At 56.6% G+C, this 27148-nt stretch overlaps 9 protein-coding genes across 9 annotated transcripts; 6 read left to right on the forward strand and 3 right to left on the reverse strand.

Moving 5' to 3' along the window:
* Positions 1–971: 971 nt before the first annotated feature.
* CCMA1212_006091 (Serine-tRNA ligase) lies at positions 972–2501 on the reverse strand (the record flags this gene model as incomplete). The annotated part of the gene is made up of 1 exon (XM_073703332.1): positions 972–2501. The coding sequence occupies one exon, from the start codon at positions 2499–2501 to the stop codon at positions 972–974; it is 1530 nt and encodes a 509-aa protein (XP_073558287.1).
* Positions 2502–3111: 610 nt separating this feature from the next.
* On the reverse strand, positions 3112–5063 carry CCMA1212_006092 (uncharacterized protein; the record flags this gene model as incomplete). The annotated part of the gene is made up of 2 exons (XM_073703333.1): positions 3112–3586; positions 3658–5063. The coding sequence occupies 2 exons, from the start codon at positions 5061–5063 to the stop codon at positions 3112–3114; spliced, it is 1881 nt and encodes a 626-aa protein (XP_073558290.1).
* Positions 5064–8233: 3170 nt separating this feature from the next.
* CCMA1212_006093 (Tetracycline resistance protein from transposon Tn4351/Tn4400) lies at positions 8234–9546 on the forward strand (the record flags this gene model as incomplete). The annotated part of the gene is made up of 2 exons (XM_073703334.1): positions 8234–8276; positions 8333–9546. 2 exons carry the CDS (start codon positions 8234–8236, stop codon positions 9544–9546), a joined length of 1257 nt encoding a protein of 418 aa, XP_073558289.1.
* Positions 9547–10002: 456 nt separating this feature from the next.
* On the forward strand, positions 10003–10761 carry CCMA1212_006094 (Ubiquitin carboxyl-terminal hydrolase isozyme L3; the record flags this gene model as incomplete). The annotated part of the gene is made up of 1 exon (XM_073703335.1): positions 10003–10761. One exon carries the CDS (start codon positions 10003–10005, stop codon positions 10759–10761), a length of 759 nt encoding a protein of 252 aa, XP_073558284.1.
* A 375-nt stretch (positions 10762–11136) lies between these two features.
* On the forward strand, positions 11137–12865 carry CCMA1212_006095 (Myo-inositol transporter 1; the record flags this gene model as incomplete). The annotated part of the gene is made up of 3 exons (XM_073703336.1): positions 11137–11317; positions 11383–12176; positions 12239–12865. 3 exons carry the CDS (start codon positions 11137–11139, stop codon positions 12863–12865), a joined length of 1602 nt encoding a protein of 533 aa, XP_073558283.1.
* A 2263-nt stretch (positions 12866–15128) lies between these two features.
* CCMA1212_006096 (Bud site selection protein 6) lies at positions 15129–18269 on the forward strand (the record flags this gene model as incomplete). Its single annotated transcript, XM_073703337.1, has 2 exons — positions 15129–15329; positions 15420–18269. 2 exons carry the CDS (start codon positions 15129–15131, stop codon positions 18267–18269), a joined length of 3051 nt encoding a protein of 1016 aa, XP_073558286.1.
* A 694-nt stretch (positions 18270–18963) lies between these two features.
* On the forward strand, positions 18964–23367 carry CCMA1212_006097 (uncharacterized protein; the record flags this gene model as incomplete). The annotated part of the gene is made up of 7 exons (XM_073703338.1): positions 18964–18968; positions 19165–19213; positions 19381–20382; positions 20536–21111; positions 21418–21552; positions 21619–22329; positions 22510–23367. 7 exons carry the CDS (start codon positions 18964–18966, stop codon positions 23365–23367), a joined length of 3336 nt encoding a protein of 1111 aa, XP_073558285.1.
* CCMA1212_006098 (Elongator complex protein 1) lies at positions 19447–23628 on the reverse strand (the record flags this gene model as incomplete). Its single annotated transcript, XM_073703339.1, has 4 exons — positions 19447–21139; positions 21200–21542; positions 21600–23353; positions 23471–23628. The coding sequence occupies 4 exons, from the start codon at positions 23626–23628 to the stop codon at positions 19447–19449; spliced, it is 3948 nt and encodes a 1315-aa protein (XP_073558317.1).
* Positions 23629–24622: 994 nt separating this feature from the next.
* On the forward strand, positions 24623–25711 carry CCMA1212_006099 (uncharacterized protein; the record flags this gene model as incomplete). Its single annotated transcript, XM_073703340.1, has 1 exon — positions 24623–25711. One exon carries the CDS (start codon positions 24623–24625, stop codon positions 25709–25711), a length of 1089 nt encoding a protein of 362 aa, XP_073558291.1.
* Between the last annotated feature and the right edge of the window lie 1437 nt (positions 25712–27148).

Here is a 27148-nt window from a genome sequence, read left to right on the forward strand (position 1 = left end):
CGTGTACACGGCTAGGGTTATGGGGATTGTTCAGATTACGACATTTGATTTTTTTTTAAGCGATCAAGTTTTGCCTTTCACATCATTAGTATTGTTTCCCGGGGGTTGATGATGCCTACGTGGTAGCTGTCTCCATCCATTCACTCCTTTACTTGCGACTTGGCAGCAGCGGCAACATGCTCAGCAGATACCTACACACAAGACAGCACACAAAATGCATAGCGGATTTTGTACGATGCATTATTTCCTAGGCTTCGGCTAGGATTACCTGTTGAAAGACGAAGAAAAAAAAAAGTCTCTGTGTAGCAGCATCGTTGCCTTTTGTCTCTTATCTGGGCGTTTGTTGAAAAGGAGTTGAGTGTCGGGAAAAGACATTGTGTGTGTCATTGTTGTAAAATTGTCGACACGTCTACCTTATGACGATGATGTCTTGATCCCACCTTGACAATAGAACAAGAATTCTTGTGACAATGAGTTTCTCTGATTACCTATAAGCTTGAGTTAAGATGGTACTTTCCTCTAAGATAATTACCTGCCATAGAGAACTTTTCCTTGTAAGGCTACCTACTCAGTAAGGAGAAGCACTTCTAAAATTCTCGAAATGGACTCATTAATGTAGTAAGAAATCGAAGCGATGAGACGCTCCTATCAGTCCTGCCTAGATCATAGAACACTGATATTACGCAAGTAAAGTCAGCTCAGTCTCCTGATGAGCCATGTGCGATTCGTTATTCGATCTTCCCTTGTCGTTTTTTCTCCCTCCTGGTGGTTGTTTTCCCATACCGGGACTATCGTACAACTCGTCATCCTATCCGTGTTCGTACAGCTTGATCCCTTTCAACCCCCCCTTTGCTTTGATACAACAGCAAGGTAATCAATCAACCAACCCTTTGACAAAAGATGCATCGCGGTGCCAACAAAAAAATAATCACGCCTCCCTTGAATATATCGTCCCTCAAAAGTTTCCACCCTCAAGCCATCATCTCCCCCGCATTCCCATCCTTCTTCCTCCGCGCCGACGGCCCGATCCTCTCCCTCCCGCCCATCCACGGCCTGAGACACTCTGGAATCGCCACCGTCCCCTCCTCCTCGTCCCACCCGTTCTCCAGCAGCGCGGCCAGCACCCGCGGGACCGCCAGCGCCGTCCCGTTGGCCGTCCAGGGAAACCCGAGCTTGCCGCCGCTCGTCTTGAGGCGCGTCGCGAGCCGCCGCGTCTGGTAGTCGGTGCAGAGGCTCGCGGACGTGACCTCGCCCCAGCCGCCGCTGTGGTGCTCCCTGCTCGGGAACCAGGCCTCCACGTCGATCTTGCGGGTGGCCGACGCGCCGAGGTCGGTGGACGGCATGGACAGCACGCGGCAGTAGAGGCCCAGCGACGAGAGGATCTCGGTCTGCATGTCGAGCATCTCGTCAAAGACCTCGCGCGCCTCGAACTCGTCCGGCGTCGTCCACGCAAACATCTCCACCTTTGAGAACTCGTGCACGCGATACAGCCCTTTCGTCTCGGCTCCGCGCGCGCCCGCCTCGGCGCGGTAGCACCGCGATACCGCGACCCGCTTCATGGGCAGGTCGACGGCGTCGAGCGTCGCCATGGCCTTCATGCCCGCGAGCGGAATCTCGGACGTGCCCACCAGGCACAGCTCGGGCACGCCGCGGTCGGCGTCGGCCCGCGACTGGGCGATGGCGTAGACCTGCTGCTCGCCGTTCTGGTCGCGGGGCTGGAAGCCGCACGCGGCGCCAATGTGGCTGTAGACGATGCTCGGCGGGGACACCTGCGTCCAGCCGTGCTTGGTCACGACGGCGAGGGCGTACTGGATGAGCGCCTGCTCCAGCTGCGCCGCCTCGCCGAGGAGGTAGTACCATCCCCAGCCGGACGCCGTCGCCGCGCCGGCAAAGTCGAGGATGCCCAGCTCGGCGCCGATGTGGACGTGCGACCGCCAGAGCTGGTCGGATCCCTGCTCGAACCTCGGCGGCTCGTTAATGTAGCTCAGCACCTCGGGCTCGTCGCCCCTCGGCGTGTCGGCGCTCGTCAGGTTGGGAATCTCGAGCGCCAGCTCCTCCATCTCCGCCACGGCGTCGGCCTCCTTCTTCTCAATGACCGCCAGCTCGGCCTTGAGCGCCCGCGCCTCCTCCTGGACCCTCTCGCGGCTCATCTTCTTGACGTCCTTGAGGTCCTCGTCGTCGCTGCTCGTCGCCGAGTTGGCCAGCTCCTTGCGCAGCAGGTTCGTCCGCTCCCGCAGCGCGCGCGCGTCCTTTTGCAGCTGCTGCCACTCTGCGTGCAGCCCCACGATGCGCGCCGGGTGCGCCGCCTGCCGCTTGTAGTTGCGCTCCAGGCACGTCTGCTCGTACAGCGCCTGGTTCTGCCGGATGTGCTTGATGTCGATGATGGGCTTGGGCGCCGACGACGGCCGCTTGACGTCGGAAAAGGCGCGCGCGCAGAGGCGGAGAGTGCGGGCTTGGAGCCGCCACTGGGGGCAGCGCAAGCGGCTCAGCGGGGTGATCATGGCGGATATTGGCGAGGCATGTTTTTTATGATGTCAAAGCTGAAGCTCGGCGAGCTCCAAAATCGTATGGATTCGCTGGTGTGGTGGACCGAGCTTGAATATGCGATTAAGCGTGACGAACGGTGGGGGGGGTGTGCATTGTGTTTCTTTTACCGGGACAATCCTTGAACGAGAGTCGTTCTCACAACCTGATCCATCATCACTCAACCAGCGGACCGTCCTTTGAAATTGTCGAGCCATGTTTTACAGTAATGCTCACGTCACAGTAATCAAGATATCAGAAGGTGCTATTAAAATTATCTATTTCATCAGCTCAATCGCTGTTTCATCCGCTTCAAGCCAATGGCTCGTCCTCATCGAGTCTCTCTAATACATCATGATGCATCCTCCCCCAAGGCCAAAGACATTATTCATGTAATATAACGCTTCCAAATCCAAAATGTCTTTCATAAAACGCCATGCTCACACAGCTGCCGCCCGATTTTTTTGTAACTCAAGTGGTATCAACCCAAAAAAGTAAGAGGCTCCAAGTTGAAGCGGTGGAAAAAGATGATGCCAGAAAAAGATGAGAAACTCAAAAGCTTCACAGAGTCGCCGCCGAGTGACCCTCCTAGACGCCCTCCTCGGGACCCGAAGCGTCGCTGCTCCTCTTAGGAGCATTAGCCAAGGCGGCATCATGTCCGGCCTCCTCCTTCTCCTCACCATGGTCAGCGATTGTGTCCGAACTCTCAGGCGTGTCGGCCGGAGCGGAAAACACCGGGGCGATCTTGCTCTTCGCCCGAATCTTGGCGCCGTAGAAGTAGAAGACAAAGGGAATGGGGGCGAGCACGACGGCTACGCAGCCCAGCAACGTGGCAGCCCACTCAATGTGCATGCCGTTGAACATTTGACGGCCGAAGAGCGGGAAAGCGGCGCCAAAGAGGGATCTCATGAAAGTGTTGCCGGCAAGGGCTGAGGCGGCGAACATGAGGTAGGCATCGACAATGTAGTTGAGAGCTTGCAGGAAAATCGACATGAGGCCAAAACCGGTGAGGATACCGCTAACAGCCGGAGCTGCCCAGTGAATGCTCTCCTTGTATCCAGTCCTGATACCTTTGTTAGTTACCAACATCCAAGCCGAACCACAAGAGACGGGTCCCCGAAGAGGCAAACTTACCATCCAAACCAAAAGATACCGCCGGCGAAAGCAATGCCACCAACCATCATGTTGGGCAATCGCCACTCGGGAATCGGAATGCCGTGGTTGGCTGCGAGCTTGCGGTTGTACCATGGCACCTGGAGAATAATGGTGATTGTCGCAATCAGCTCGCCAATGACCATTCCGAAAAAGGTCAGGCCGGACTGGCCCGCGTTGAAGTGATGGACACCGACGAAAACCAGGGGGTATGCGGTAAAGAATAGGTAGAGCAGCCCGTAGATGAAACTCATGTAAATGGACAAGAGGAGGATGATTGGCTCGGTAAACAAGAGCCGCAGCGGACGGCTAAAGTTCTTGCTGACGAGCTCGCCAAAGTCGATTTCGATTTCCTCCTGCTTGGCGTGGATACCCCAGTTCTTGGTCCGGCGTCGCAGTTCCGAGGCCTTGCTGACGAGAATGACTGGTGGATAGGACTCGCTCAGGAAGAGCACGTCGAGAATCAATGCGACGAATCCCATGATGGCGGCGAGGTACTCGGTCCAGCGCCATCCCAGATGAGAGTCGACAATGAAGCCGCCGATGAAGGGTGCCAGCATGGGGCCGGTAAAGACGGTCATGGAGAAGATGGCAATCGCGGTTCCTCGCGTCCTGTTGTCAAACATGTCGGAGAAGACGGCGGCAACGACGGCGAGGGGACAGGCGCCAAAGAAACCGGCGAAGAAGCGGCAGATGAGAATGGTCTGGATGTCCTTGGCCGTGGCGGTCGCAATGGTGAAGACGGAGAAGCCGAAGATGGAGAGCACAATGGGCAGGCGACGGCCCTTGAGCTCGGACAGAGGAGCCCAGAGACTGGGACCAAAGGCGAAACCGAGTACGTAGAAGGAGGTGCCCAGAATGCCGACCTCGAGGCCGACGTCGAACTTTTGGGCCACGGTGCCCGTTGCGGCGGAGAAGATGGAGGAAGTGAAGGTGGTCGTGACGGTGGTGTAGGCCAGCATGGCGGAGGTCAGGAGCTTCTTTCTTATGGGCCAGTTCTGGGCATGCAGGGGGTCGTCGGGGCCGTCAAACTCGACGACATACTCCTCCTGGGCCGGCAGCAGAGGGGGATACGGCTTCCCACCGCCAAAGGCCGGCAACGGCTTTCGAGAAGCCCTGCTCTCGGAGCGAATCGACCCACCGACAGTATTAACGTGCTGGCTTCGCTGAGTGGCAATACGGCTCAGGGCGGTGGGATGGCGCTCCAGGTCGTTTTGTGTCGATACGCGGCTCATGTTGCGGCGCATCATGCTGCCGTGGTCCGAGGACGCAGACGAAGCTGACGATGCCGTGATGACGCGCTCTATCTCGTTACTAGCCCGGCGTCGATAGTGGTCGGGGGAGGCATCGCGCTCTGCCTCCAACAGCTCTCGGTCGAGAGGATCCATGATGTCGAGGACGACAGCGCAACACTCGGTGTGCGCCTCTCCTTATGTCTGCGGCCTGCGAATAGCTTCCTAGCTGATAGCTGCCGAGGAGAAGGGGGCCTATAGTATATGTACAAGCAAAAAACGAGAGACGGAAAAAGAGACGAAGCTCCTGATACGGATGCAATATCGCTGGTTGGAAAGAATAGAGAATGTGACAGGAGGCCGAGAAGCAGAGGAGGTGAGGAGAAGTCGTCCAGTCGAAGAGATAGACGAGACCCAGAACTAAGCTGCAGGGGCGTGAAGAAGGTAAAAAAAAAAAAAAAAAATTGCCTGTTGGTGCAGGGACGGCAGTGGTGCTGATAGGTGGAGGCAGTCTACGGTACCCTGGATCGGGAGATGGCTGGACGAGATATCGTGTACCAGTACGAACCCCGGGCTTGAGGCTGCCGAGTACTACCGGATCAGGACAAGGCGGGCGGGCGGCTAGTACGCGTTGGGGGAGAAGCGCCGAGTTGGCGGGGACTGTTAGGTAAAGTGTGGACTGTGAGCGGACGGCGATGATGTAGCGATGAGGCCGAGAAGGAGAGAGAAGGGCAACTGTCGGTATAGCTGATAAGAGGGAGCTGGTTTATAATGGTGATACGAGTGGTAACAATAACAGGGGGTTCACTCGATTTTGGCATCGAACGTGAATGGCTGAAGAACGGATGAAACCAACGACACAGACAACCGACCAAGCCAATTGCTTCCAGCTGGCTCAATAGCAGGGCGTCCAAGATGACTGGAATCTGGCCAATGCATGTAAGACAAGGCGGCGCATCGCTCTCTTATACGGCTTTGAATTGGCAACGGCCAAGCCTCATCATCCGGCCCGTATTACAAAGTGCTAGTGGTATAGGTAGGTAGTACTCTTAGCATCTGGCTTACATTGAAGTCCTGATTACAGAGCGCCTCTCGTCAGATCATGCAAGTCGGGCCTCCGCTCCCAATGCCACCCATCATCTTCCAGACGGTCGGGCCTCGATGAAACGAGAAAAAAAAATCTCTGCGCCCTGCCCGGGCCTCCCTGCAAGGGCCATCCCCTATTTTCTTTTTCTTCCGTTCGTACGATGCGATACGGACGACGGAAGCGCGAAAAGAATTGGAGCCCGTGCTAAAAGCCGAAGGCTGGATCGGGCTTGGACAATCAACTGCCATGCGCACATCCCGCATCTGTGGCGCCGGGTCCACCGAAGTGTGTGAGCAGCCATCACCTGCTGGTTCCTTGGGTAGCATCTTCATCCTTGTGGACTGTTGATGCCTGATCTCATTTCAAACAAGAGCAAACCTGCCCTGTTGTTTCGAGATTTGACAATTCTTCATGGTTGCCAAGAAGCATTGCTTGCTCCACAGCATTGATTTAACCTTCAGCTTCGTTCCTCCCATGCTTATTCCGGCCCTGCTTGAGATAGAACAAGAGACAGCATGGCACGGGAATAAACACACGGCCAGCATCGCAAAGCCATCATCCACATCCGAATTGTGCATGGATGATGGCATCGATACCCACAGCTGAGCGCCCACCACATTATTTCTAATACTGTATTTGATCACAGCCTGTCGGACACGCTCTCCATGGAGTGTCCGTCCGAGCTGAAAAACTAACTACCAAGGCACATCTGTAAGCATTGCCTGCCATTGATGTTCTGAATCTATCCGCCGCGCTTCGTTCGGCCATCTATCGCTGCCAAATGACGTAGTTATCCAAGCTTCCCTTACTTTTTTTTTTTTTTTTTCCTTGTCCAATATTTTTGCCCATCCTTATCCTCCCTTGCCGAAGCCCGAAAACTGCGAGTCCGAAAGCGAACCTTGCAGCTGCTTGCATCTCCATGTCAAAAACTAACACGAAGCGAGTTTAGCCTGCCGATAGTCGAAGCCCAGCACAGACCAGACCGAAACTCAAGCGCTGGTCAAGAGCGGCTGTCGTCGGAACAAAACACCGCTGCTATCCAGGTGACTCCTCTCAAACAAGCTTATAAAAGACCAAAATAAAAAAAAAAAAAAAAGGTAAAAATCGAGAAGAAAAAAATCACATAAAAAAAGCCCAGTTGCAAAGGATTCTCCAGCAAATTCCAGGGACCTCACGGGTTCCCACCAACTTGGCGGAGCGGTCATGTTTTATGCGCCGGGCTCGAGCCGTGTCTCTGATTGGCTGGCGAACGAACTACAGGGGACGGAGAATATGGTTCAAAGTCCGGCGCCGAGGCTCGTGTGCCCTTTTGGCTGTGTACGGAGAATATCTACTACCGCCCTTATGGATGCGCAATTGCTTCTTGCAGCGTAGGATCCAATAGAAGGAATTGATAAAGAAAAGCATCTGGATGGTGGGCTGAAGCGGCAGCGTTAGCTCCCGTGCTCCATCGCATCGCGTCTCCTTGCACCAGCGATCGAGCTGTGCATCGATGGGTTGTAAATGCTTCCGTGCAGTGTTACTTCATCTTGCTTACCTTACCAACAGCCATCCAGGTACCTGAACCATAAACAGACAGCCCTGTTCTTAACATTTGCGGCTTTCGTATGGGAATGAAACGTATTGATAAGGTGCTTGGGATCTAGCGAATCTGAATCCGCGATATCGAGTCTGAGATTGAGCAAAAGTCTGTGGTTGTTGGCCCATCACTGCCTTTATTGCTAGTGACAGCCTCAACTGTCATGTAACACAAGTGACAACTTCAATTGCTAGAAAGATCATAAGAAGGAGCATCAATCTTGATCCGAACAAGCACCACTCCTTCGTGCACAATCCTCATGCGCCATCGCAGGCAACGAATCCATTTCCGCGCGTCCCTGGGGCTGGTGCCCGGACGTTGCGTGTGGTGCGAGTCGCCCAAAAACTCCGGCTGAGCGGCAGAAGCTGAACAGGATAGTGTCAGGAGTCGAAACTCTAAACCGGGGAATTCAGCACCTTGGGAGCTCGGGGGATCGGATTTTACTCAGGATGGATACAAATACAACGAGGAGCGCCTTGTTTCTCTCGAGGATGCATGAAAATCAACAAGCAATCTGAGCATATTTGAGCGCTACAGTCTTCTTCTTCTTCATATCGCTACTTCATCGAACAATTTGAGCGCTTCCGCTTATAACGTCGCGCCACTTTCCTAGGACTCTCACAGCATCAACTTGAACACATTTGGCAGCACCTGTTCAATATGCAAAACTTGCGAATTGCCATCATCGGAGCTGGGCCAGCTGGTAAGTCCAGCTAATCATGAACCTCTTCAGTTCCTCGTCGCTAACAATCCCCAAAGGCTGCATGCTCGCCCGACTCCTCCATCTCGGAGGCATCCAAGCCACCATATTCGAAGGCGAAGCCTCCGCCAACGTCCGCTCCCAAGGCGGCACCCTGGACCTGCACACCAAGTCCGGCCTCGCAGCCGTCAAAGAAGCCGGCCTCTGGGACGTCTTCCTGTCGCACGCCCGCTACGACGGCCAATACATGGCCATCGTGGACAAGAACCTGCGTTACTACATCGTCCGGGGCGCCGACGCCGAATCCAGCGCCGCCTTTGGAGAGCGCCCCGAGATCGACCGCGTCAAGCTCAGAGAGATGCTGCTCGACTCCCTCCCGGAAGGCACCGTCAAATGGGGCCATCGGCTGCAAAGAGTAGACGGCACCACCTTGACCTTTACCAACGAAACAACCGCCGACTTCGATCTCGTCGTCGGCGCCGACGGTGCCTTCAGCAAGGTCCGTCTCTCCATTGCGCCGGAGCTGAAGCCGGAATTCACAAGAGTCGGCATGCACGACCTTTCGATTCCCGATGCTGAAAAGAACGCCCCCGAGATATACAAAATCGTCAACCGCGGGAGCGTCTTTGCCAGCGCCGACGGCCAGCGCTTCACCCTCCAGCAGATGGGCGACGGCAGCATCTCCATGGGCTTCAGCTTCGTGCAGGACGATCCGGACTGGATGAAGCCCGAGAAGTGCGGCTACGACGCCGAGGATCTCGCACAGGTGAAGAAGGCGCTGGCCAAGGAGCTGGAGCACTGGGGGCCCGAGTTTCACAAGGCGCTTGACGCTGCTCAGGGGCGGACGAGCACCAGATCGCTGTTCCGGCTGCCCGTTGGAAAGAAGTGGGAGCACAGGCCTGGCGTGACGCTTGTCGGCGATGCAGCCCATTTGATGACGCCTCATGCTGGTGAGGGCGTCAATCAGGCGCTTGAAGATGCCATGATGCTGGCGCGAGTGATTCTCCAGGCCCAGAGCGGGGAAGAGCTGGACGATGGGATTCGACAGTTCGAGTCCGATATGATGGCTCGTGTGGAGGAGATTCAGCAGCTTGCTTGGGATCGCTGCCAGGCGTTGATGTTTTCGACGGGGGTGCCGCAGTCTCTTGTCGAAAAGGTGATGAAGCAGCGGAAGATGCAGATGGCGGAGAAGTTGGATGAGGAGCAGGCGAGGGCGGTGGATGAGGCCATGGCCAAGGCTCAGGCGGAGGCGAATGCCATGAACCGAGCATGATGCCTGGGCTGTTGCGATATCAATTGAGCTACCTTGCAGCTGTGTTATTTGTTTGTCTTGAGCTATTCGTCTTGGCTGAGGATATGATCCTCCTTCATTCAGATTGTCATGTTAGCGAGCGAGCAACAAAGGAGTCGATTTCACCTGACATCTCTCGGTTTGGATGTCGTCGATGTTCCATATAATTGCAAGTAGCTTGAGATTTATTGATGTCTTTCGATGAGCAAGTGATTCTTTTCGATGCATAATCTTCATTCGGATGACAGTCATTGTGATGCTGAACAGCACATGCAGGCAGCGGAGGGCCGCGTATCCGCAGCGTCACAGGCAACCCCGCGCCACCATGAAGCAACTTCCATCGTCTTCGGGGGTTAACACATTACATGAACATCACAACCAGATATCCACGATACTCTTGACAAGTTGAACACATATCAAGATATCCCTTCATCCAACATGCCAACCGAAGGCGTCTTCATCCGTGCCTCCGGCCAGAAAACCTTCATTCCCCTCGAAAACAACCCCGAAGTATTCACCCTCCTAGTCCACGACCTCGGCGTCTCCCCCAGTCTCGGCTTCTACGACGTCTACAGCCTCGACGACGCCAGCCTCCTCTCCACGGTGCCGCGCCCCGTCCTGGCACTCATCTTCATCACCCCGGCGGACATGTACTTTGCCGTCCGCAAGCAGGACGGAACAGCCGTGTCGCCGGAGCACTTGACCTACGACAGGAGCGGCGACGACGAGCCCGTGCTGTGGTTCCAGCAGACCATCGGGCATGCGTGCGGGCTCATGGCGCTGTTGCATTCTGTGGCTAATGGGGAGGCGAGGCGGTTTGTTGAGAAGGGGTCTTTCTTGGATGGTCTCTTGAAGGAAACTGCGCCGCTTGGACCCGTCGAGAGAGCCGCGGCATTATACAGTAATGAAGAGCTGGAGAGGAAACACATGAAGGCCGCAAGGACGGGAACTTCTCAGCCGCCTGAAGCCAGCGAGGAGAATCACTTTCATTTCATCTCATACGTCAAGGGAAAGGATGGCCATTTGTGGGAGCTGGAGGGTGCTACTGACGGGCCCTTGGATCGGGGCCTGATGGACGAGGGCGATGATGTGTTAAGCGACAGGGCGCTGGACATGGGGATTCGCAAGTTTTTAAAGGCTGGCGATGGGAACGTCAACTTTAGCATTGTGGCACTGGCAGAGAAGCCCGCGCAGTGAGATTCGCACATCATGGCGAGGGAGTTGATAACATGGCTCATGGTTCTTGACTGGCATTACTCTAATCAGTCCATAACAACAAGGGTCAGAAGCCGATGTAAACAAGCAGAATGATGCCGAACGGCAGTCTACATCTCGTAAAGTCCCAACAGCACGCATGCGAATGGGTTCTGGTAGGATCTTATCTGATCTCGAATTCGCATGTGGGGGGGGACGAGAAATGTCACCGGGTCTTAGCGCCGGGGGTCACGCCGCCATTTCGGGACCCCGGAATCTGACCATGAGCGCCAGCCACCAAACGAAACATCGACTTCTCCAGTGAACTTCATGGGCTCGACACAGGCGCGGCACCGGTGACAGAGCTTGCCAGTTGCAATGGACAGCTCCCAGGCGCCCTTGATCTCCAACAGTCGCCACGACGATGACGCGCCATACGATGCTGCTGCCGACGAGCGCGCGTCCAGGGCTGCCGCGGGAAAGGCGAGCAACGAGCAGCCCGGCTTGTTCGTCTTGATCTTGACGTTTGCTGCTGGAATCAGCGGGCTATTGTTTGGATGTGAGCTGCATTTGGTCTCTTTGGAAATCGCGGAGAGCCGGTACTGACGAGTCCTGTCTCAACAGACGATACCGGCGTCATTTCTGCCACGCTCGTCTCGATCGGAAAGGCGCTGTCGGACCGAGACCTCACGTCGATGGACAAGTCCATCATCACATCCTCGACCTCCCTATTCGCGCTCCTCATATCGCCCTTCTCGTCGCACATCGCCGACCGTCTAGGCCGCAAGCGCGTCATTCTCTACGCCGACGTGCTCTTCATCGTCGGCGCAGCCCTGCAAGCCGTCAGTTCTACCGTGCCGCTGATGGTGGCCGGCCGCTGCATCATCGGCGCGGCGGTGGGCGCAGCGAGCTTCGTGGTGCCGCTGTACATTGCCGAGGTTGCGCCCTCGTCGTACAGAGGCCGTCTGGTGACCATCAACGTGCTCTTCATCACGCTCGGGCAGATGGCGGCGTACGTCATTGGCTGGGCGCTGTCGACGTATGCGTCCCAGGAGACGGGCTGGCGGTGGATGGTGGGACTGGGCGCGCTGCCGGCGGCTTTGCAGGGTGCTCTTGTTGCGCTGATGCCGGAGACGCCGCGCTGGTTGGTCAAGGCGGGGAGATCGGACGATGCCAGGCGCGTTGTCCAAAAGGTCAATGGTGTGCAGGGGCGGTTCGATGGCACGGCGGAGGCGATCATCAAGGAGATTGAGATGGAGGTTCGCGAAGAGGAGGAGATGCGGCTGCTTCAGGACCGCCATGCATCGGGTCCCTGGAAGGGCCTTGGTGTGTGGCACGAGCTGCTGAGCGTGGGGAAGCACCGTCGTGCGTTGGCCATTGCATGTCTTTTGCAGGGACTGCAGCAGCTGTGTGGGTTTGTAGGTGCCTTCCGAGATGCATGCAATTGTCTATTGGCATCATGAACTAATGGTTTGGGTAGAACTCCTTGATGTACTTTTCGGCCACCATCTTCTCCATCATGGGCTTCGAGAGCCCTACGCTGACGTCTCTCATTGTCGCCATCACCAACTTTGTCTTCACGCTGGTTGCCCTGGTCCTCATTGACCGCATCGGCCGCCGCCGGATCCTGCTGTACTCGATACCCTTCATGGCTTTGGGGCTGCTCCTAGCCGCAGCAGGCTTCTCCCATCTATCCCTGGAGCCATCACCAGCCGCCCGAAACGACGACGAAGCCACGCCATCGAAAACCGAGGTCGAGCACGAGACGAGGCCGGCCGTCGTCGTCCTCGTCAGCATCATGGTCTACGTGGCATCCTACGCCCTCGGCCTGGGCAACGTGCCGTGGATGCAGAGCGAGCTGTTCCCGCTGTCCGTACGCTCGGCGGGCAGCGGCGTCGCGACGGCGACCAACTGGGCGGCCAACTTTGCCGTCGGCCTGACGTTTCTGCCTCTGATGGACGCGCTGAGCCCGTCGTGGACGTTTGTGCTGTACGCGGTGGTTTGTGCTGTGGGCTATGGCCTTGTCTGGCGGATATACCCCGAGACGGCGGGCTTGAGTCTGGAGGAGGCTACGGCGTTGCTGGATCATGGATGGGGTGTGCGATGATTTACTGTCCGATTTGCTGTTTGCTATTTTTTCTACTTTGGGGTTTCACCATGTTGATAGAGTCAGGGATAAGATAGAATCACAGTCGAAATAGTATTGTGATACAATAAAGCTGTGCTTTTCCATGAGCTGCGTTGCCATGGTAGCTGAGCGACGCATGTCCAGGGTCGTGCAAGGGAACGCTGCAAGGTACCGCAGCCGGGTCCCCGGGAAGCCTTTCCATCATTTCGCCTCGGAAGGGCTGGAGCATTCTAGAATGTTTGCAGCCAAGTTTTGCGATTGTCGAATGAGGGCGTGGGCCTGTTCTTACGTCGGGTGATGCAGGGACGCATGCACGGAGCGTTGGATTCGTCTGGATATGCGCTGCAAGCGGCGGGATGGCAACAAAGATGCTACGGCACATAAGAGAGTACATGATGGATCGGGAGCACGCGCAGATTGTGAAACGGGGGTTGAATGTCACGCAAAGGGCTCATGTATCGCTGTAAAGAGCGTAACCTACATAATATTACCTGACATAGCAGTCAGAAGTGAATCTTACGTATGAGGAGAGCCTCACAGAGGGAAATCGGCTCGTTTGATCTACCGTCGACGGGGACGTGATTATCAGCTCGTACCTAGTACTTATCTCTGCAGCTCCTGGTATGTACATTACCTCGTGCTCGGAACCCCGTGGCTCCCGTTGGGCAGCCATAAAAGAGGAGCCTTTCATCATAAAAATCCCGATGCTATAAATAACACACACATCTTTTCAGCCCAGTCACCCGGATCAAAGAAAAAAAAAGAAAGAAAATAGTTCTGAAAGAAAGAAAAAGCTGCCCAATGGCCACGGCGCATCTCAGCCACCGACCGTTTTGGTTCCTGATCTGCTGATGCGCACATGCCGTGGGGACCCTGTAGATTGGGAGCCCAGCCCTGGCCAGTCGCTGAGAGACGGGATAAAGTAGGTACTGTACTGATCAATAGGGGATGCGGCTGGAATGGAAAAAGGAAGGATCAGTCTAAAGAGAAAAAGACACGCACGAGAAAGAGAGTGGGAATCGGATCTAGTAGAGACAGAAGTGAGAGTCTTTGGGTGGTGTTTCGATGGCCCGCCATGTTTCATCTGGTTGGGCTGTTTCTCTCTACCTTCCTAGCCTTCTCTTCTGCCTTGTCCGCTGCGCTGGGTTGAGGTGAGGCGACCTCAACGTACTGTGTGTGATGACGAGAGTGCACTGTCATTCTCGTCTCTCGTTTGCTCGCAGCAATACGAGGCCCTGAGCTCAGTGGCTGAGAAACCTTGTCCAAGGTGTCGTTTTGGGTTAAAAAAGAAGTATTATTAGCAGTGATAAGTCACATCGTATTCTCTTCAGTTCATAGTTCACAACCCCTTCGTGAGGCTTTCCACCTCACCGGGTCCGACGCTTCTCCGGCCGCATGTAGATCAAGCCAGCACAGTACGAACAGGACCCTGCACGGGCTTGCAGTACCTCCCACACCGGCCCCCCTCTCGCGGCCATTCTGTTCTGTTCTGCCTTTTGTCCAAGCCAGCTGCTGAACCCGGCACAACGCAAACCAGCCTCTTTTCCAGGTCCCAGCTTCGGCCATTTCTTTTTCCCTGCTTCTGCCGTCGACCGTTGCAGCCACCTGCCTTCTCTCTCTACGAACACTGCGTTAAACCCCCCTGGCATCTGCATCGTTCAGCAGCCCAGCGTCCGCCGACTCTCGAAACTCTCCCGCAGTCCGAGGCCATTGCCACAACCCGCCAGCGTTTCCATCCGCCCCTCCGCTGTATCTGGCGCCGAGTCTGTGCTTCTTTTGTGTGTTGAGTTGCGCATAAAGGACGGACGAGGGCACCTTTGGTTTGCTTCTTCAGCCGCCTGCCGCTCGTTGGATGATGTGACGCCGGTCCGCTGTCGCACTTGATCGTTCGCTGCCCTTGTTGATTACCGAATTGCTCCTTGCTGTCTCTGGTCGCCAACTCCTCGGACGAAACAACCCGACCTTGTTGTCTCTCGACCTGCTTTTGTAGCACCGGAACCCGAGACCGAGGAACGACTCCACCGTCCATCCCTATCGCTCGCTCTCCCAAGTCCGCCACACGAAGCTTTCTTCGACCCGCTCGCCAGCCACCCGTTTGGTTCCCGCGATAACGGCCCGTCGAGCAGCACAAGGGGGAGACGGCTCATTTGATAAGAAAACCACAGCGCCGCTCGACTCAAGGGGAGCCGCAGAGAAGAAGAAGAAGAAAACAAGTCAAGAGTAACCCGGGAGAAGCGACACGATGCAGCCACAAGCCCCCGCCGCCCAGAGAGCCTATTCACAACGGCGATCCCCAGGGGCGACGGATCCCGGGCCTCCGCCCAATGTCTCCGTGCGAGCCATCTCGCCCGGCATGCAGCAAGGCCATCCCCAGCAGCGGCAATCCAATGCCTCCGTCAGGTCTGCCCCGTCCACCAGCGGATCGAGGAGGACAACCCGCGAGGTACGTGAAGCTGATTCTGCCCTGTTCTGATTCCGGCGCCTAGGCGACTCCAATCCCGCGGCGCAACTCGAGCTGACTGTGTGTGCATAGGGTTCGTCCGGATCAGGGAGCGGTTCCAACATGCCGCTGTCGCAAATCGAAAAGAGCGTCACTCATCTCCTCGTAGCCACCAAGCAGCTTCTCGAAACACTGACGCAATGGTCGCGCGGCCAAGCAACCGATGCGCAAGTCTCGGATGTCTACGTACGGTTAGGCTACGAGTTCAACATGGCCTGCCGGGCCTTTACCGCCATCAACGTCGACACCTCCGACCTCGGCAACGTGCCCGACCTGCTTCGCAGCATTCTCGAGGCCTGCCTGAGCCAGGAAGCGAGCGCCGAGAGCTTGGAGAAGTACCTGCCTAGAATTCGGGACATCATCATCAACCTACTCCACGGCCTGAAGCGGAAGCAACAGAGACTGCGCCAGAAGCAAGGGCGTGATCGAGACGGCTCCGCGGTACCGGAGCGAGCCACGAGCGTCAGCACCGTCGGGAGCGGGAGCAGCGGCCTGACCAACATGCTGGAAGACACCTTGGAGAGCCACCGACCGCATTCGCATCGCCCGGGGTCTGGTCCGCAGCAGAATGGCCAATCGTCACCCACGCGGCGCTTCAACGCTGAGAGAGACCCATCTAGGGGGTCGGTCGCTTCGGAGGTGTCTTCCATATCCAGCGCCACCATGCAGAGCATGCCGGTGATGCCGCCTTATCCAACAGACGACTCCTCTCTGCCTGCAGGGCCGCCGCCCGCGCCAGAGCTCAATATCGACGCCTTCCCACCACCGCCGCCGCCCCCACCGGACACGACGTCGAGTGCGCTGGCAGCGCTGCAAAAAGGTGGTGATTTAGAGAGGAGGGCGTCCCGAAGATACTCCCAGTATCAGATCTCAAAGCATCTTGGATCGGCTGGGAATGTCGTACCCATGCTACCGTCACAGACAGGGCCGACGCCGAATAGGGGAAGGAAAGAGGCGAGGGAATCGTTGCGCGCCGTCCAGTCGCGCGAGTCCGTCCGACATAGCCGGACCGCATCGCAAATCAAGAGCGGTCCCGGCTTTGAGAACTCCCCCATCCGAGTTCCCAGCCGGGTGGCGGAGGAGAACACGCCCAGTCAGCCGTCAGTGACTGTCGAGAGCCCGTCTACGCAGATTCCGGATGAAAAGTATGCGCCCAGCGCGACGCTTTCCGGTCCCATGACCGATGCGAACCCCTTCATGAACGAGACGCCACGCCCCGGGTCCAAGAAGGAACAAAAGTCCAAGTCAGACGAGACCCCGGCATCAGCTCCTCATCCCGCGGAGTCGAAGCAGAACGAACAGTACTTTCAAGTTTCTCCTCCACCGACGCCGACCAAAGACTTGACGCTGTTCCTCCAGTACAAATCCAAGGTCAAGAAGATTGTGCTGCCTGAAGGTCGCGACGAGCTTTCCATTGGACGCCTGCAGCTGGCCTTTATCGAGAAGTTCTCCTGGAACACACAGCAAAACGGAACTGACCTACCCGAGATTTACATCCAGGACCCCGTGTCTGGTGTGCGGCACGAGTTGGAGGATCTGGGCGACATTAAGGACCGAACTGTTCTGGTTCTCAACGTGGAGCCGCTGGATGAAGTGAAGCGACACATTGATGAGGGCATATCCACTCTCACCAAGATTGTGCGGGAGGTGAAGCAGAACGTCGACGATCAAGCGGTTACTCTCCAACGGGTTTCGGATCGTCAACAGGAGACGGCCAAGGAGATGGCCCAGATCGTCTTAGAAAAGGCCCAACAGATGCCCGTCCGCGCCGCGGAGGGCTCGAAGCCCCTGGGGCCCGGTCGGAAGCTCGACAACAGCCAAATCGGGCAGATTCAGAGCTTGCGGCAGGACCTCGCCATCCTTCGACAGACCTACTCGAGCTTCCAGTCGGAGATCCAGTCGTCCATGTCTACCATCCGCAGCAAGGCCGCCAACGTCAAGGCGGTGGCCGCCAAGGCTGCGATTCCCAGCATGGAGGGCGATGCCGGTTATGCCTATGTCTCCAATGGGCGTAAGCAGCTCAACGCCGACTCGGACCGGCTGGTCGCCAAGGTGGATGATCTCCAGGACTTGGTGGAAGACTTGCGCAAGGACGTGGTGCACCGCGGTGTTCGACCCCTGCCTCGACAGCTCGAGGTTGTTGCCAAGGACGTGACAGCGCTTTCCAAGGAGCTCAAGGCGATGGAGGACTACATGGCCAAGGAGAAGCCCATCTGGACCAAGATTTGGGAGAAGGAGCTCGAGGATGTCTGCCAGGGACGTGATGAGCTGCGCATTATGGAGGAGCTGCTCATCGATCTGCGCGACGATCTGGAGAAGGCCTCGGAAACCTTTACCCTCGTCGAGCAGGCCACAAAGGAGCAGATGAAGGACAGCGGGACGGGACACAGCGCCAGCACGGCCCGCACTTTTTCCAGGGGCCTGAACAACCTCGGCAACAGCCTCGACCAGAACGCCGCGAAGGAGGACATGCTGGGCGAGGTGCGAGCCCTGCAGCCGAACCACCAGGACCGACTCGAGGCCATTGAGCGCGCCGAGAAGCTGCGACAGAAGGAGCTGAAGAACCGTACGGCAAATCCGCTGCACCGTGAGATGAAGGCCTTTGTTGCCGAGGGCAAGCTGAAGAAGTCGGGAGGCTTTGAAGAAGTGGAGCGCGCGCGGCTGGCCAAGGATGAAAAGATTCGGCGCGAGGTCTGGGAGCGGATGAATGGCATTGTCGGGGATGACGAGGAGGAGGAGGAGGAAGAAGAAGAAGAGGAAGAGGAAGAGGAGGAGGAAGAGGGCGAAGGGGAGGGTCAAGGGGGTGCGAACGGTGAGGCCAACGAGGGCGCTGGAAGCCGTCCTGGTTCGCCGAAGAAGACGGATGCCGCCGGTGAGGCGTAAAGGGCATACGCCGCTATCACGACGGCTGAAGGGGGGATGGAGGCTCTGTTGTTTCTCCAGGCGGCTTGAGCGTCCCCTTGTCCCTCGAAAAGCTGATGCCCCTTTCCATGTTACCACTCGTCCCCTTGCGCCTTTTCTCATTCCCCTCTCATTTCCTTTTACTCACGTCGAGCCAATCGACTTGACGATTGGACAAGACATCTGTCATTATCATCCACCACGTTATTCTCTTGTTTTTTTTTTTTTTTTCCTTCCCTTGAAGAGTTTTATTTCTTTGGAGAAGTTTGTTTGATACTCCGTCTCTAGACTGTCCCTGGTTTATTCCTTCTGGTCTAGATACACTTCTTGCCTTTGTATTTCCTTCTTTTCTGTCCATCTACTTTACTTTCTGTATGAGATTGATGGTTTTTTTTTCTCAGAGGAAGAGCGTTTTTTACTCTTTCAGGAGTAAAAAGACGCAGGAGGAAGATGTCGATTGAGCTTGATGGGATGTTATTTATTGATTGATGGATCGATGGATTGATTAAATTACCTTTGCTTGTGAGTGAATTTCATAGCGGAGGCGAATGTCGGATTCTGCTGTCTTTTATATCATATTGAACGTTATATATGTCTACCTGTTTTTTTTATGACTAGACGATTTGTCTGTCTTTTGTCTTGTCAACTCTACTGTTTGTGTTGGTGGCGTGTATACATGTAGTAGAGTGGCAGATGTAGATTAATCAAAAAAGAGCTAGGCATAATCAAGGCAGAAGAACTAGGCATAGTGAAGGCAGAGCCTTTTAATGTGATTTCCACCATTTAGAGGGTAGTCACTGTAGATGGGAAGAGATGTTGGAAACGATACGTTGACTTCTCCTTTACGCGGGCTGTCTCGTACTAGATCAGGAAACAGCAGGACTACCCGGCATCCTGGATTGAGGTCCGAACATACAAAACACCTTGTGAGCGAGACCATGTTGCCCACAATATACACTGCCTTCCAAGTCAACTATGAGAGGCAAAAAAAGAAGAAAAAAAAGAAAAAGAAAAGAAAAAAAGTCCAAATGGCCATCCACCCCCTATTCTTATTCTCACACAGAAAGAAAATCTCTTTGCATAACATACACAGTACATCATAACATCAGAAAACAACACCCGGACCCAAACGCACATCATCCCAGCAGGACAAGCTTCTTCATCCCAGCAAGGCAAGCTTCTTCATCCCCGTAATCACCGGCGGCTCCCTCTTCCCGCCCTGCAGCTGCTCCTGCATCCACTCCTGGAAGACGCCCTCTCCGCCCGAAGCCTTCCACTGCTGTTCTTGCTGCTGCTGCTGCTGTGCCTGCTGCTGCTGCTGCTGCTGCTCCTCCGCCGACACGGCAAACACCTCCCTCACCGCACCCTCGCACGCCTCCGTGACATCCGCCATCAGCCCCTCCGCGGCACGCGCCCGCTCCGCCATCCCCCTCCTCACGAGGGCAAACACAAGCCTCTCGACCTCGGCCTTGGACGCCTCCACGCGCTCCACCAGCCGCCGTACGCTGTTGACCAGGTACTCCTCCTCGTACACGGTGCCCTTCCTGCCCCGGGCGCGCTTCTTCTCCTCCCGCCGGCGGTTCTTGCTCGTCGCCCGGCTGACGCCCGTGCCGGCCGTCCCGACGCTGCCCGCCTTGCCCGTGTACCGCGTGAACAGGCTGGCCGAGGTGCTGACGCGGGAGCTCGCCGCCACGGAGACGTCGTCGGGCATCTCCATCCCGCCGGCCCGCTCGCCCTCGTAAAAGGCGAGGGGGTCCTCGGCCGCCTTGCGCCGCAGCTCGGCGATGCGCGGCACCTGCGCGCGCAGCTGGGCCTTGCAGTCGGCCAGGAACTCGGTCGTCCGGCCGAGCGCCTCGGCAAGCCCGACGTCGACGGCCGGCTCGAGGAGGTCCGGGCGGGAGTGCTGGACGACGAGGCGGATGGCTTCGGCGAAGTGGTAGCCGCGGCAGAGGCACTTGACCGCCGTCTCGAGCGAGCCGAGGTAGTCGAGGTGGATGGTGGCGGCGGCGGAAAAGTCCTTGGCCTCCCAGAGGGCGTCGGCGAGGGCCGTCGCGAGCTCGGCTTTGCTGTCTGCGGAGAGAGGGGGGTCCTGCTGGTGAGCGGTGAAGAGGCATTCTTGCCAGCATGTGGCGCCAGCTGAGCGGTAGCAACTGGTGGCCTTGGCATAGTTCTTGATGGATTCGTACGCCAGGCCTGATTCTCTGTACTGAGACTTGGATTCGAGGTAGACGGCATAGAGCTCGGTCAGGGTCGTCAGTCGAGGCGGGTCGTAGCGGTAGAGATTGAGGGCGTCTTGGTAGAGGTCGTGCTTGCTGGTGTAGTTGCACAGCTCGTCAAATGCGTCCAGGGCTTTGAGATGGGCCAAGGCCTTTTGCCGTCGGCCAAGATGGTCGTCAATCTCAAACTTGCGCCGAAGCTCGGAAAGGACGTGGAGGTTCTGAATGAAGGGGAGATATTCCCTGGGGTCTCGCTGGGACTGCTGCGCGACAAGCAGAGCCAGGTCAAGATTGTACAGGCCGAGAGCGTTCTCATACACGCGGTTGACGTCCACCAGGAAACAAATGTGCTCCACTGCCTTTTCCGCCAGTTTTTCATCTTCTTGCATCAGCTCAGCAACGAGCGTCAAGCCGTCATCCAAGGCGGGAGGGATCTTGCAGACGTGCGCGGAGATGATGTTTTGGAGGTGAGTCTCCTTGCGGGATTGGAGGGCCTTGAGGACGGCATCACAGATGGCATTGACCTTGGAGCCGAGAGGCTTCTGCAAAGACGGTGTCTCGGGGGCGTTGGCGCTGTAGGGTTGGGCTTTTGCCCGCTTGGTGTCCTGGTACATGGTCTGCGTGACATCTTCCTCTCTGTAAAATGAATTAGTGGCTGTCGACAGCGAAAAAAAAGGAGCAGAGATTTGTATGTACCTTAGAGATGAAAGGAAGAGGTCAATGTAGGAGACCTCCTTGAGCTGATCCAAGAAAAGGCCGACGCATGAGAGAAACTGCTCAGGCTTGTGGTCATACAGAATGTTCATGTCCACACGCTGTGACCGACAGTAGGAGAAGGCTCGCGCATAGTTCTTCTCTTCAATGAGACTTCTGATACCAGCCACCACCATGGCTCGGGGAAAGATGGTTTCCAGGTTGCCACGCGGCATCTGCAGCACAATGCTCATGTTGGTCGGCATGGCGGTAACGAGACGAGAGCCACGCTCCACGCTGCGGCACCGCTCATCCTTTTCAGGGTCATCACCGGGAACTTCCAGATCTGGGCTCAAGTCAGCATCTAAAAACCCCCCTCCTTGTACCTCTTAGATCAACTTACCCTCGACATCTGCCACCAGGTGGACGTATTTAACAAAGTGGTTGCTGGTGGTGAAGATGAGGTGGTCTGGCGTGACAACAAAGGACGTGCAGTTCTTGGCCAGCAGCCGAGAGTTTGCAAAGATGTGGCCCGCCCGCGAAAGGCCAAAAGCCATCTCGACGTCGTCGTGCTTGCTGACCTCGAACCACGGAAGCTGCGTCGTGAACTGAATGGGGAGAACGTCGTCGCAAGAGTTGGAGAGCCTATACAGTCTGCCCAACTGGTCTTGGCCGTAGCTCTCCACGGTAGCCTCATCCTCGCGGGTTGCGGTGGCTCCCAGTATCAGGTTGCTGTCCAGCATGCTAATCTCGGCAGAGCTTCCCTCGCCCGTGGACACAACCAGCTGAAGATGGCCCAGGTCGTCTTGATAGCCCATGCACCGCAGGCTGTTCTCGGACACCCAGCATATTCTCAGGGGCATGTGGTGCTCTGGCATGTTGGGGGTATCAAAGGGCAGCTTGAGCAGCTCCACGGGCTTCGTGGTCCTTCCATTTTTCACCGGCAACTCGTAGATATCCACACCTTTCTGGTGCAGCACTGCAAAGGAAGAGTTCCGGTGTCCAAAGGCTACGTCAACAACAGAGGATTCGGCCTTGACCTCGAAAAGGGCCATTGGAGGAGGCACGTTGGCCGTTCGAAAGGGGGTGATCTTGACCGTCTCGCCATCGATGACAGCCACCACGCCGTTATCGTAGGGCGGCCGACATGAGCCCCGGGAGGTGTGGAAGATTTGCTCGGCGAGGATGACGCTCCCGGCGGATGCCGCTGCGAACCGGAGTGCCTTCTCCGAGTGCCAGGCTAGGCAGGCAAACCCTGGCTCCATGGCAATTTCTTGCTTGAGGTACCAGTGGTAGTTGCCCATGGTCCACAGCTGGATGGTATCGGTGAGGATGACTGCCAGAACGGTCGAGTCCGAGTTCCACTCGAGTCGGATCCTGGTGTCGGCAGCATCCAGAACAGCTCCGTTGGGCGACCGCAGGGTAAACTGTCCATGGCGCAGGCCGTTGCGCTCGAAAAAGACGACATCGACTCTGTCGGACAATCGCTGAATACCGGCAATGAGGTTGCCCGACGGTCTCCAACTCAGAGCGCCTTCAAAGCCGTCGACGGGCTCGCTGGCACTATCCAGCTCTCCCTCGCGAGAATACACCCTGACGACTCGTCGAGATGCCTCCTGAACCGAGTTGATGGCCACGTATGCGCCGTCTCCACGCCAGCTGATGGATACCGATCCGTCCTCGTTGGCGCTCGGGAGTCCCTGGTCGACCTTTTCTGGTATCGTGGGATCCCGGAGGGCCTTGGCGCCGCGCCCCTGGAACTGCGTCTCCTTCTTGCCCCATCCGACGGAGACGTGCTTCGACGCCTTGAGATCCTCCTCCGTCATGGTCACTTGGGCAACGGGGTCAAAGGCGCCGCCCATGAAGACGACGGTGTCGGCCTTGGTGACGACGGCCAGCAGCTCCTCGTCGGGGGACCATCGCGCGGCCGCAATGCCGGCGTCTATGGATCCCATGATCTCAATGTGAACATGGCCGATCGCGGGATCCTCCCGGACGGTGATGATGTCGCCGCCTTCCAGGACGAGACATGTCGTGCCGCTGCCGCTGAGGTGGTGAAGGCTGACGATGCGGTCGACGAGGAGCTCGGGGTTCGGGCTGGGCGCATCCCAGCGGGCAAATGTGCGGTGGCTTCTGCATCTGCGGGTGAGCTTTTGCCTTCCATCATTTAGTTACGCGACAGCGACGAAGATTTCATGATGAGTTTCTTCTCCGTCTCTTCTCATCATGATGCCCCGCCCCCGCCTCCATCGCAAAAGGACTACAAAGACGCACATGGAATCAGAGTCGGACAGCCGGACCAGCTCAATCGTCGGGTTCTGCTCGGTCGGGCCGATGGCGCACACAATCTCGTCCGTCTCGGGATCCCAGCAGGCAGCGGTGATGTCGGGATGCCGCCAGCGGCCGAACCGGAGGTTTCGCAGGTTGCGCATCGTCGGAGGCGGTTATGGAGGGGAGGGAAGGAAAAAGAAGGGGTAAAAAAATCGCCCAACCACCACACGATGCCCGCCGTTGATGGGCTGATGGAACAGGTGGAAGATCGAACGACCTTCTCGTGTGACGCCTTGCTTTCTTTCTCCGTTTCCTGTTTCAAGGTTTCGTTCGTTCCCTTAAGGGTCGAGAGTCGTGAATGTCGAGACAACTTTTTTTTTTTTTCCCTTATCCAGACTTCTTTTTTGGTTTATCAGCCAAGCTGCACCCGGATGACTCGCAGCCTTTGAAGCATTGTAATTTTTGGCGGCAGATCGGCGCTAGCAAGGGCCGAGGCTGCTTACATCTCACCTAGTATGTAGACTAAGACAGCTGCTTGAAGCCGCGTGGGAATTGAAAAGAGCACACCGTGTGATGCATGCATACTATCGGGATGGAAGGTCACATCTTCGTGCATCCATCACTTTCGACATGAGGTCATGAAGATGATCGTGACAGCAGCTCTGATCCGATGCTGCGAGGGTCGGATCATCAGACGCCATTTCGGCAGCTACAAGGCACCATGAGCGCATCCCGCCTAAACAGCCCTGTAATAAAAGCAGCGTCCACAGCGTCATCAGCGGCCTACAGTGCTTCGTCAGCGCGCTGCTGCCATTCGTCTCCAGCGCCTGATGACGGCACCCCGGCGAATCACAGGCTCCCCAACCGCCAGCCACTGAACCTCGGGAATCAAGATCTGGCTGCACTGGGCTGGCCCAACAAAAAGCCAAACCACAACCTAAAGTGATAAAGGCTATAATACCTTATACCACCACCACAACCACCTCCTCTTTGCTCTGCTGCCCTTTCGTCACTGCTACCAAATCCATCTATTAACGCTTCATCCAACGTGACATGTGCCTTTAGAATCTCTGAGCTGCTTGAATTGACAACTACTCTTACCTGGCAGCTGTGCTCTGATCCTCTTCCAAGCACCAGCATCAGCGGTCAACCACCATGGACGTCTCTCACATCCCTCACGCCGAGCGCGTCCGCCGCAAGAACCGCTCCTCCACCAACCTCCACCACCTCTCACTCGCCCCTCTCACCACTAAGCTCCCCCTCGACGACGACGACGCAGCCTTTGCCGACGCCGCCCTCTCGCTGCCGCGGCCCAGCACCTCGTACCTGCAGGGCAAATCCGCGCCCGCAACGCCTCGACTCCTCGCCAGCTCCGCAACCAACCCTCGGTCGCGGTCGCGGTCGCGGAGCCGCACGCCGTCCGCCTCGGGCGCGCCAATCCCCAAGAGCAAGTCGTCGTCGCACCTTGCGGCGAAGCGGGCTTCGCACGGCTCCGTGACGCCGCGGCGACGACACGACGAGGGAGGAGGTGATGGCGACTGGCTGCTGAGGACGGGCGCGTTGATGACTTTTGAGGCGAGGGAGTTCAAGGGCCAGTCGTGGCTCGTGTCGCGGCAGAGCTCGACAAGCCTCACGGGCATCCGGAGCATTGAAGACGTGGCGTTTGAGGACGAGCTCGCGCGGGAGCGAGAAATGATGAGCCTCGTCACCAGCAGGCGCGGCAGTCTGGCGGACGACGACATGTCCGTTTCCGTCCTCGGGAGCAAGATGCACAGCCGATCTCACAGCATCCACGGCAGTCGAAGCCAGCTCATGACGCCGGCAGAGCGAGTCGCAGACGACGGCTCGTACTTCCCCAACCAGGAGTCGCTCGCCGGGCCCGACTTTGTCGACCTCGACGAGAGGCTGGAGGAGCTGGAGCGAGACACGCTCGAGGACGCCGAGGCGGACGTCAAGAGGCTGATGCGGCGGGGCACCGCGGGCAAGGCGTCGTGGATGACGAGCTTCATGGGCTGGTCGCTCTTTTCGGTGGACGAGCACGACGAGGAGACGGACGACGACGAGTCAGAGTACGACGAGTCGCTGGCGGACTCGCGGACGCAGGCGGACCGGAGCGCCTGGCTGAAGCGGCACGTCGAGGGGCCCTTGGACCCGGAGGACTTTGTGCCGCCGCCGACGACGGATGAAGGGAGCTGGAGCGATGCGGCGTGGCTGCTCAGCGTGGCGTCAAAGGTCATTTTCTAAAGCGTGGACATTTCAAGTTGTCAAGTTATCACAAAGATGTTTTGCCGCGACCACGAATGCGAGCATCTATCTCATGGGTTCCCTATCTCGAAGACGGCCTTGAGTCTCTCTGCCTTGATTCTTTCTTCTCCTCTTGATTTTGATTGTTCAAACTAGTGGATTAATAGTCTTTGTTTCCCCGGATCAAGCGATCTAATGGAGCGATTCGAGTCACGAGTGGATACGCGCCTGTTTGGCAGGATTCATCCATTCAAAGCAGAGCAAATACATGGCTGCCTCTCGCATCGATATTGGCTTATCCCTCGCCATCAGTTGGATGTCGAGTCTGCCTGCGCTTGTACGAGGACAAACGCCGTGCAACGCATCTTGGCAGCTTTGCTCTTTTGTATTCTCACTCACGTACACGTGGATAAGACGAGACGACATTGATGCATGCATATGCTGTATATACATGTAATACAAGCAGACGCATAAAACAAGGGCATTCCCACTTGGTTTGAACAGCCTCCACCGCATGTTTAGCTCCGAGTCCATCCATCCATCCATCCATCTTTCCAACGATGCAGTACTGTAGTATCGTCTATGCTTTGCCACAGAGTACAGCTCAGCTCAAGCTACTCCAGATCTCAACAAGGGCAAGGGGACAAGACGGACAGACGGACGGCAAGACGGAAACACGCGGCCCCTCTCTCTCTCTCTCGGTTCCCAAAAAAACTTCAAGGCACTCGTAATAAGGGTGAATGATTCGGGTTCTTTCTCTTCTCCCCCCCGCACGAGGCCCATTGGGCAGCAGCACCCCCTTGTCACAAAAGTGTGGCAAAGTGGCGGGAAGAGAGGGGCAGGATGCGTTGTCGGACCGGTGAAGGAGAGACAAGTTGCGTTTGGTGGTGTTGTCTCTGATTCGATGGGTTGGGATTGCATTCCAGAGGGTTCTGACGGGTGCAGAGCTCACGTACGTGTTGTAGTAGTATATGATGGTGTTGAGAGGGTTGGTTGAGTATACGTACGGAGTAGGTACCTATGCAATGCAATGCCATGCCATGCCATGGATCAGTTCAGTCACTGCATGTATGCACTTGACGCTTCGCAACAAGCTTATCCCAGCTTTCGCGGGAGCCCAAAGGCATTGGCATTGGCATTGGGTACGAAGCCTGGCTTTGCTCTGCTGCTGCTGCTGCTGCTCCATGACTTCTCCTATGGGCAGCATGCAGCACAGCGCCAAGTCTCACCAAGGCCTGCCTACCTCTGCAACACAGAGCAGGACCCCAAAGCAGACATTAGCTTTAACAGAGAGGTGTAAGTTGGGGCCACGAATATGTTTTCTCTCATCATTTCCATCACTTGCCTTCCTTGTATTGAATGTCATGCGGCTGCTGCAGCTTAAGCAATGTGAGGTGGTGATGCATCGTGCAAGTCTCGTTTACACACGTAGCTCTT

Source organism: Trichoderma ghanense (genome assembly GCF_004382785.1).
Source record: "Trichoderma ghanense strain CCMA-1212 chromosome Unknown scaffold_6, whole genome shotgun sequence".
NCBI lineage: Eukaryota > Fungi > Ascomycota > Sordariomycetes > Hypocreales > Hypocreaceae > Trichoderma > Trichoderma ghanense.